Here is a 10201-nt window from a genome sequence, read left to right as displayed (position 1 = left end):
TGTCAGTACCCTACCATGCACTCTAATTTTGCCCACTAATCTCCCAAGTGGGACCTTATCAAATGCTTTCTGAAAGTCCAGGTACACTACATTCACTGGCTTTCCCTTGTCCATTTTCCTAGTCACATCCTCAAAGAACTCAGACCGATCCTGCTACTGCTATCCAAATGTGTGGCTATTTCATCTTTTATAGTCAGTGAGGCTATTGTGTGGAGGTGGGGATCAGGGAGGGGAGGTGAGGGTGGTTTGTGTGGTGGTGGGGCCGCATTTGTCACGGTTCCTGTCCCCACCCCCCGGGGGGTGGAGCCGCGACACAAACTGACACTACAATGTAGCAATTTGAACGTTGCAACCAATGGGCAGCGGCGCCGGGGGCGGGACATAGACACAGACATAGACATAGATAGGGCGTTGGAGGAGGTCGTGTCTGGTGTCTGCTCTGCTATACTCGACCCTACCCTAATCTAGCATCATCTACTGTAATCTACTATCATCTATACTCTAGGTGCGGCGAGGACAGGCGGCGGTGACGACCAGAAGGGGAGTGGTTGAAGTGGCCACGCTCCTGCTCCTTGTTCTCGGCGCCGCAGGGCAGCTTCTGCAGTTTGGACCCTGCACTCGGTGAGTCTGTCTGTCTCTGTCTGTCTGTCTGTCTGTCTGGTCGGTCCCTGGCCCCGCACAGGTGTGACCGCTCCCCCCGGCGCCGGGGGCCCTACAGACGGGGGCAGCTCCCGGCCTAACCCCCTTGTCTGCCTCCCCTATAAACACCAGCGCTGTCAGAGCCCAGGGGCGCTTCACCGCTGAATTAACTAACCGCACACTTTCAAGAGGTATTGTGCAAGACGCTAATAATAGACAGTATTTAAAGGATTACGGTGTATTATCGCTGTGAGGATTTGCTGCTTCTTCTCTGGCTCTTTAACTTTGGATCACAAGTTTACAGTTAAGATTTATTATTGTCAATATGATCCACCGCTGCGTTTGGTGTTTCATGGACTGGGGTGCCCAGTTCAAGGAGAGGCTGCTGTTTTGGTTAAAAAAAAACAGTATGGAGCCTTCACGCTCTCTTGAAGGTCCTGCACTAATCCCGAGCTTTAGCCTCTTTTTGTCTACCTTCTTTTTGTATCTGTGTGTTAACTGGTGCCGGTATCTCGGCCCTCCGTGACCATAGATGAATTGATGATTTTTGCAGTGTCGTGGCCCTGAAGTGTTCAAACCATATCCATCCTGTGCTATGGTTGGCGTCTGGTTGCAAACTTCCGTTATCTCTGAGACAGGGGTGGTAGCTGGTGACTCGTGGAGTCAACAGAACTGTCAATGGTAGTGAAACTGTTAACTACCTGTGATTAAATCTGAAAGAAAACGTCATGTTAAAGGGAAAGTGATTGAATTTGCCAAAAGTATTATTATCTATCATCTTGTTTGTTTGTTTGTATGTGTGTGCGCGTGATTCCAAAATTCTGCCAGAACGGGACACGATAGCGCTACAGTTTTTGGCCCACCGTTGCCCTGGGAAGTCTGTTAGCCAAGTTTCCTTTAGATTGATATTATTTACGTTACAAAAACAACTTTTAAAGCAGCTTCCACTTGCCTTGCTTGTCAATGACATCACGATGCAATCCCGAATTTCATTTACGTAAAATACAAAACAATATCTGTTTTATTTAAATTCTTCAGTTTTCATTCACACAGGGAATCCGAATCTCAAATTCTTCCGTTTTCATTCACACAAGGAATCCGAATATCATTTACATAAAAAACTGTGGGGGTGGGGTGGGAGGGATAGAGTGGAGGTGAGGAGTGGGGGAGCAGGGAGGGAGAAGGGTTATGGAGGGAGGGGACTGAGGGAGGGAGAGGTGATTGAGGGAGGAGGAGAGTGGAAAGAAGAGGGAAGGTGAAGATGCTTGGCATGGGCCGAGCCTCGGGGCTGTAGCTGTGCCTGGGCTTTGGGCGCTGGGGAGTGGACACAGACACAGACTGGGCCCTGAGTACGGCTCTGGGCCCTGGGCTGGGATTCGAGTCGGTCCGGGGGCTGCTGCTCCGGGCCTGCGGGGAGGGAGAGGAGCGGGACCTGAGGCAAGGACTAGGCCGCAGCCTCGGCCTTTGGCTTCCATGGCTCCAGACCGCTCGGCCCGTCCCCCTCAACACCCCCGACATCTTAATCGCCGACATGGTGGAGCAAACGGGGCCGGCGGTGGTTTACATCAAAATCCTGGTGAGGTGAGGAGGGAAACTAGGGGGATTCAGGATGGGTAGGGAGTAATGGAGGGAGTGACTTGGGGTAAGGGAAAGGAGAGGGAGGGAGTGGGGAGGGGAAAGAAGAGGGAGAGTGAAGAGGAGGGGGTGAGGGGGAATGGAGGAGGATGGGGTAGGAAGGGGATGACAAAGTAATGGAGGAGGGGAGGGTGTGAGGGGAGGAAGTAGAGGAGGGTTGGGAGAGGGAGGATAATGGAGCAGGGGAATAGGGGACAAGAGGGAGAGTGAGGCGTTCACATTGATCTTATTTTTTTTACAAGTTATTGCCCTTTAAAACCGTCAGCCACGCCTGCGCACAGTTGGGGGCTATGGGTGAGTGGTGAAATATTGCGTTGGGTGAACAGGACCCAACGGATCCGCACTTGGTCTAGCATTATGTTAGTGTAATATTGCCATGTGTATCAAGATACATGATGGTGGAAGGCTGCTTTTCAGACTGGAGGCCTGTGACTTGTGGCGTGCCTCAGGGTTCGGTGCTGGGCCCGTTGCTGTTTGTCATCTATATCAATGGTTTGGATGAAAACCTACATGGGATGGTTAGCAAGTCTGCAGATGACACAAAAGTGGGTGGTATTGCAGATAGTGAAGATGGTTGGCAAAGATTACAACAGGATCTTGATCGGTTGGCCAGGTGGGATGATGAATTTTTGGATGGAATTTAATACAGAGAAGTGTGAGGTGTTGCATTTTGGATGATCTCACAAGGGCAGGACCTACACAGTGAGTGGGATGGCTCGGGGTAGGGTTGTAGAGCAGAGGTATCTGGGAGCGCAGATACATAGTTCATTGAAAGTTGCATCACAGGTAGGTAGGATTGTCAAAACGGCTTTTGGCACAATGGCCTTAATCAGAACATTGAGTACAGAAGTAGGGAGGTCATATTACAGTTGTATAAGACATTGGTGAGATGGAATTTAGAGTATTGTGTCCAGTTTTCGGCACGGTGTTATAGAAAAGATGACAAGCTGGAAAGGGTTCAGAGAAGATTTACGAGGATTTTGCCAGGACTTGAGGGCCTGAGCTACAGGGAGAGGTTGAGCAAGCTAGGACTCTATTCCTTGGAGCGCAGGAGGATGAGGGGTGATCTTATAGAGGTGTACAAAATCATGAGAGGAATAGATCGGGTAGACGCACAGAGTCTCTTGCCCAGAGTAGGGGAATCGAGAACCTGAGGACATTGGTTTAAGGCGAGGGGAGAGGATTTAATAGGAATCTGAGGGGTGACATTTTTTTCACACACAAAGGGCGGTGGAGATGTGGAAGGAGTTGCCCGAGGAGGTAGTTGAGGCAGGGACTATCGCAATGTTTAAGAAACATTTAGACAGGTACATGGACAGGACGGGTTTAGAGGGATATGGGCCAAACGCAGGCAGGTGGGACTAGTGTAGATTCGACCAATTTTGCCCGTTGTGGGCAAGTTGGGCCGAAGGGCCTGTTTCCACGCTGTAAGATTCTATATAGAGTTTAAATAAATAAATTCGAGCAAGTGACTCTGGTGTCCAGGTGATGCGTATATGGTGAGATAGACTTCCACATAATCGGCTTGTTTGTAAATACTTGGGATTAAGGGAAGTGACAGTGTTGATACTGCATTATCCAGGGGGACAGCAAGCAGGGAGAAGTGGTGTGTGGATGTTTTAGTACAAAGAGGGGAAGGCCCAGTACTGTGCCCGGTGTCTGCTCTTTGTGGAACCTGTTATTAACCTGCGTATTAACCGCACTGTTCCCCAGTTTGGGGCGAGGCAGTGAACTGTGAGGAAGCAGTGTTCAACAAGTTCATATTTCAGGTGCTGGCAAGACCAGAGAGGCGCTGGGCCAGGGAACACAGTGGTGGCTATGGGCCTGTCCCACTTACGTGATTTTTTACACGTGACGCCTGTATGGTCGCGAGTAGTCGCCCAAAGAGTTGTATGTTTTTCTGGTTGCCGCCAGATTTTCAACATGGTGAAATTTTTCAGCGACCTGCTGTGACTATGACGGGTGCCGGCAGTCGCCGAAATTGCGTAAGTGGGACAGGCCCTTTAGACTGTTGAGGAAGCCTTGTTTATGGGCTCACAGCCAGGTGGGGACAGTAAAACTCCACTTGGTTCCAGTTGGATTGTCTGGTCCCTGTATTGTCTTAGATAGACACAAAATGCTGGAGTAATGCCCCTGTCCCACTTAGGAAACCTGAACGGAAACCTCTGGAGACGTTGCGCCCCACCCAAGGTTTTCATGCGGTTCCCAGTGGGTTTTTGTCAGTCTCACTAATGGTCGAAAGTGGTTTCCGCTTCTTCAACATTCCGGCGATTATTTCAAAAAATTCGAATCCTGGCCGCGACTAAAAATAGGTTGCCGTTTTAAATATCGGTAATATTTTAGTTGAAGCCGGTTGCGATGCTAGTTGTAGGAGGTTGCAGGTAGTGGAAGGTAAGACCTCCCTGGTGGAATAAAACTGGGTGAAAAAAGGCAAAGTCTCCAGAGGTTTCCGTTCAGGTTTCCTAAGTGGGACAGGGGCATAACTCAACAGGACAGGCAGCATCTCTGGGTGATGTTTCTGGTTTAGACACTTCCCCAGACAGATATCAGGGGAGTGGGAGGTACATAGATAAGGAAGTGTATAGACAAGGAAATCTATAAGTGTATAGATAAGGATATCTCCCACTCCCCTGACATCAGTCTGAAGAAAGATCTCGACCGGAAACGTCACCCATTCCTTCGCTCCAGAGATGCTGCCTGTCCCGCTGAGTTTCTCCAGCATTTTGTGTCCATCTTTGGTGTATACCAGCATCTGCAGTTCCTTCCCACACAAACCATGTGGGCAGGCCGGTGGGGGTGAGTAGGAGGGGTTGGGCGAGATGTGTAAAATCACAAAGGATAGTGAGTGAGGAGAAGTCGTGAGTAAGGACGACAAAGTCATTGTGTTGACAGTGCAGGTTTAAAAGGCTGGCACGGTGGCGCAGATTCAATCCCGACTACAGGCTGTATTTACAGAGTTTGTACGTTCTCCTCGAGACCGCGTGGGGTTCTCCGAGATCTTCCGTTTCCTCCCAAGCTCCAAAGACATACAGGTTTGTTGGTTATTTGGCTTTGTATAAATGTAAAATTGTCCCTAGTGTGTGTAGGGTAGAGTTAATGTGCGGGGATTGCTGGTCGGTGTGGACTCGGTGGGTCGAAGGCGTGTTTCCGCGCTGTACCTAAACTCTACAGTGATTGGAAACAACCAGCGCTGCCTCTAGGTTTCTTGGCTTTCAGTCAGATTTGTTCTGAAACAGAGAAGGAAGCAGATCCGATGAACTTCTCAAAGAAACTGGAAAATGATGGAAATGATGCAGGCCAGTGGGGGAAGAGTGAGGGCGGGAGGATTGGTGATTGTTCAAGCATTTGTGACTATCTTCCATTCAGGCAGCAGGCACAGGCAGCCATGGGTTAGACACTTGATATAGCTAGTTATATCTAGTCCCAAAGACGTGCGGATTTGTAGGTTTATTGACCTCTGTAAATTTTCCCTAGTGTGTAAGGGAGTGGATGTGAAAATGAGGTACCTTTGGGGTTATGGGGAAAGGCGGGAGAATGGAGATGATGGGGAAAGATAGATCAGCCATGATTGAAAGGTGTAGTAAATGATGGGCCGAATGGCAATTCTGCTCCTCGAGCATATGAACTTATGAACATAGAACTAGTATGAAAGGGAGATTGATGATCAGAATGGACTCGATGGGCCAAGGCACCTGGATCCTTTCTGTACCTCAGGTTTAGCTATATTCTTGTTACATGTGCTGGCGTACAGTGAAAAGCTATGTTTTGTAAGCTATCCAATCAAATCAGATAAAAAATATTCATAAATACAATCAAGGCAAGTCAAGTTCAATAGGTAGAGCAAAGGGGAAGATACAGAGTGCAGAATATAGTTCTCAGCATTGTAGCGCATCAGTTCCAGACACTGTCCAATGTGCGCAATGTTGGTGGAGGTGAATCGGACAGTACCCTAGTTTCATTAGTTCATAAGTGATAGGAGAATTATTGGGCCATTCGGCCCATCAAGTCTACTTCGCCATTCAATCATGGCTGATCTAACTCTTTCTCCTAACCCCATCTCCTCCCCATAACTCCTGACACCTGTACCAATCAATAATCTACCTTTCTCGGCCTTAAAAATATCCATTGACGGCCTCCACAACCTTCTGTGGCAATGAATTCCACAAATTCATCCCCCTCTGACTGAAGAAATACCTCCTTATCTCCTTCCTAAAGGAACGTCTTTTAATTCCGAGGCTGTGACCTCGGGTCCGAGACTCTCCCACTAGTGGAAACATCCTCTCCACATCACAGTTTATCCACGTTCTAGTTAATCATTAGACAATTGGCCTACCACATGCTGTATCCAGAGACTTGCTGTGTGTGTGGTTACTCTCCCATCCCTACTGATGATGCCCATTTTTGATGATTGCCGCCCACAAAATGCTCTGCCCCGTCATCAGATGCCAGGAAGCCAGGGCAATGGTGAGCTGGAGGGAACAGTGCTCTGAAACGAAGCTCTGCCGTGTATATTTCTGTGAACGGTGGCGCAGCGGTAGAGTTGCTGCCTTACAGCGCCAGAGACCCGGGTTCCATCCCGACTACGGGCGCTGTCTGCATGGAGTTTGTACGTTCTCCCCGTGACCGCGTGGGTTTTCTCCGAGATCTTTGGTTTCCTCCCACGTACAGATTTGTAGGTTAATTGGCTTGGAAATACATGTAAATTGAGCCTAGCCTGTGTGGGGTAGTGTTAATGTGCGGGGATCGCTGGTCGGCATGGACTTGGTGAGCCGAAGGGCCTAGTCTCTGCGCTGTATCTCTGAAATAAACTGTGCTAAACTGAGGTGCAGTGTTGTGGGAAGCTTTGCCAGTTGTCACGTGGCCTGTGGCTTGTGTTGTCTGAGATGTTATCTGCTGTTTGGGCACAGCCTCACGTGTTGAGTGGAAGCAGTGTTGGCCCTGCAGCTGGTGCTGGCTGGCAACAGCCGGTTGAAAAACAAAAACGAGCAGATGCTGGAAGTCCGAAATGAAAACGGGAGACGCGTTGTAGGCTTTGCAGGTCTGACCCCATTAATGTGTCAGGTCACCGACCCTCCATTGAAAGAGTCATAAAACAGAGAAACAGGCCCTTCAGCCCTACTCCTCGCCCATGGGAGCCTTCCTGGGCTGCTCCCATTTGCCCATATCCCTCTAAACCTTTCCAATCCGTACCCCTCACCAAACGTCTTTTAAACCTGTAGATCACTTCCTCTGGCAGTTCGTTCCATGTCCCCTCCACTCTCTGTTGGAAAGGTTGCCCCTCAGGTTGCCTGTAACATCATTCTCCTGTCACCTACGCCTCTCACCCCAAGTTGGAGATTCCCCGACAATAGGTGCAGGAGTAGGCCATTCGGCCCTTCAAACCAGCACCGCCATTCAATGTGATCATGGGTGACCATCCCCAATCAGTACCCATTCCTGCATTCACCCCATATTCCCTACCTCCTCTATCTTCAAGAGCCCCATCTAGCTCTCTCTTGAAAGTATCCAGAGAACCGACCGCCACCGCCCTCTGAGGAAGAGAATTCCACAGACTCACACCATCTCCGTTCTAAATGGCTTAGCCCTTATTTTTAAACTGTGGCCCCTGGTTCTGGACCCCCCCAACATCGGGAACATGTTTCCTGCCCCTAGCGTGTCCAAACCCTTAATAATCATATATGTTTCAATAAGATACCCTCTCATCCTTCTAAACAAGCACAGCCGCTGCATTCTCTCAGCATATGACAGTCCCGCCATCCCGGGAATTAACCTTGTGAACCTACACTGCACTCCCTCAATAGCAAGAATGTCCTTCCTCAAATTAGGGGACCAAGACTGCACATAATACTCCAGGTGTGGTCTCACTAGGGCCCTGTACAACTGCAGACCGACCTCTTTGCTCCTATAGTCAACTCCTCTTATTATGAAGGCCAACAAGCCATTCATTTTCTTCACTGCCTGCTGTACCTGCATGCTTACTTTCATTGACTCAATGACAAGGACCCCCCAGATCCTGTTGTACTTCCCCTTTTCCCAACTTGAACACATTTAGATAGTAATCTACCTTCCTGTTTTTGCCAGCAAAGTGGATAACCTCACATTTTTCCACATTAAACTGCATCTGCCCACTCCCCCAACCTGTCCAAGTCACCCTGCACCTCATAGCATCCTCCTCACAGTTCACACTGCCACCCAGCTTTGTGTCATCTGCAAATTTGCTAATGTTACTTGTAATCCCTTCATCTAAATCATTGCATATACTCGACTAAATGGGACCCGTTGGGTCTCAGTGGTGCTCACGGGAGGGGGGGAGGAGGAGGTGGTTGGGGGGAGGGGGGTGGGCGAGGGAGGGGAGTGGGGCGAGGGAGGGGTGGTGTGGAGGCAGGGGGCGAGAGCTTGGAGAAAAGATGGGGAAGAGGCATGGGGAGAATGAGGTATTACGAGGGAGGGGAGCAGGAGCCTGCGAGGGAGACCAGAGGAGAAGGGTTTGCGGGTGTGATGGGGACTCACAATGGTCACTGGCCACTTCGCTGGTCGTTCTCCTTCGCACGGCTCACGGACTCACTCACTTAATCAGCACGGCTTGTGGACTCAGCCCTTCCTCCGGGACTTTATTCTCCTCGCCCAGCCCGGTGATTTACACATCGCGTGCTAGAAGGGGCGTTCCCTTCATGGTGACTGACGGGCGAGATGACACAATCTGCTGATCTCATGATTTTTTTACCGATCGGTAGAAAACCTGGTGCGCTTGGAGCAGAGCAGAACGGTGAGTAAGGTGGCACAAATTAATCATAGCGATATATGGTAACGCTTTTGCGCAGATTAAAAAAAAAAAAAAAATGCATACTGGAAGAGGACAAGATGAGAGTTTTAGTAACAGTATAGATTGTAAATAGTTGCGGTCCCAGCACCAAGCCTTGCGGTACCTCACTAGTCACTGCCTGCAATTTTGAAATGGACCCGTTAATCCCTACTCTTTGTTTCCTACCTGTCAACCAACTTTCTATCCATGTCAGCACTCTACCCACAATACCATGTGCCCTGCCATGTGCAGGGAGGGTTTGTAGAATGACAGCAATGTGTTTTCTCCCCCTCTCTGGGCCAGTGGGCAGGTGCCAGTACCCATCACACTGTCTTTCTCTTTGCTCACAGTGAGTGCGGAAGACTCGCAGTGCCGTGCTCGGGCTGAGACTCGGGGTGGTGGTGCTACGGTGAGGATGTCCCGCCGCAGTCTCCGCCTGGTCACCACCGGCTACTACCAGGACGACGACGATGCCTCCAGCAGCAGCGGCGGCTCCTCCATCAACGGCGCTCCCTCTTACAAGGAGAGTCCTGTCAGGTACGTCTCTCTTATGCCCACTTGGGAAAGCTGAACGTGACCTTGCGCCCCACCCAACGTTTCCATGCGTGGCCAGAGGTTTTGGTCACGCGCCTGAAAAGTCTCGACCACAGCGTGAGCTGCGCACACACACACACACACACACACACACACACAGACACAGACACAGACACACACACACACACAGACACACACACAGACACACACACAGACACACACGCACGCACACACACACACACAGGCGCACACGCACGCACGCACACACACTCACACACACGCAGTGGGGGGCCAGGGTCTGCGGAGGAGCGCTGTCTGCACGATGAAGAGAAAGATAAACGGCTTCCACAAAACACCGCGTCCTTCAGAGAGCCGGGGAGAGGACAGAGAAGGGGAGAGAGGGGGGGGGGGGGGCGAGAAGGGGGAGAAGTTTAATGAAGTTAGCGGGCATTTTACCTTCCGACGGATCTTCTAGGTCCTGAAAACCAATATCCTACAGGATCTTTGCAGTAAACTCCAAGCCAGTCAAAATGGCCGGTCAGTGAAGGACATTGCCTTCGACTGCCTGTAAGTAAATAGCAATCCCACTCC

General features: G+C 50.1%; 1 protein-coding gene across 3 annotated transcripts in view; it reads left to right on the top strand.

The window, feature by feature from the left end:
• The first annotated feature begins 401 nt into the window (after positions 1-401).
• The window catches only part of LOC129713736 (SUN domain-containing protein 2-like), a 67561-nt gene continuing 57761 nt past the window's right edge, over positions 402-10201 (top strand). For all 3 annotated transcript variants that reach the window (XM_055662999.1, XM_055663000.1, XM_055662998.1), the window contains exons 1-2: positions 402-621; positions 9427-9613. In XM_055662999.1, coding sequence (XP_055518974.1) covers positions 9492-9613 — 122 coding nt within the window. In that variant the 5' untranslated portion in view covers positions 402-621; positions 9427-9491. The remainder of the gene's footprint in view (positions 622-9426; positions 9614-10201) is intronic.

This window comes from Leucoraja erinacea, chromosome 37 (assembly GCF_028641065.1).
Source record: "Leucoraja erinacea ecotype New England chromosome 37, Leri_hhj_1, whole genome shotgun sequence".
In the NCBI taxonomy this organism is placed as follows: domain Eukaryota; kingdom Metazoa; phylum Chordata; class Chondrichthyes; order Rajiformes; family Rajidae; genus Leucoraja; species Leucoraja erinaceus.
This window is presented reverse-complemented; position numbering and strand designations above follow the sequence as displayed.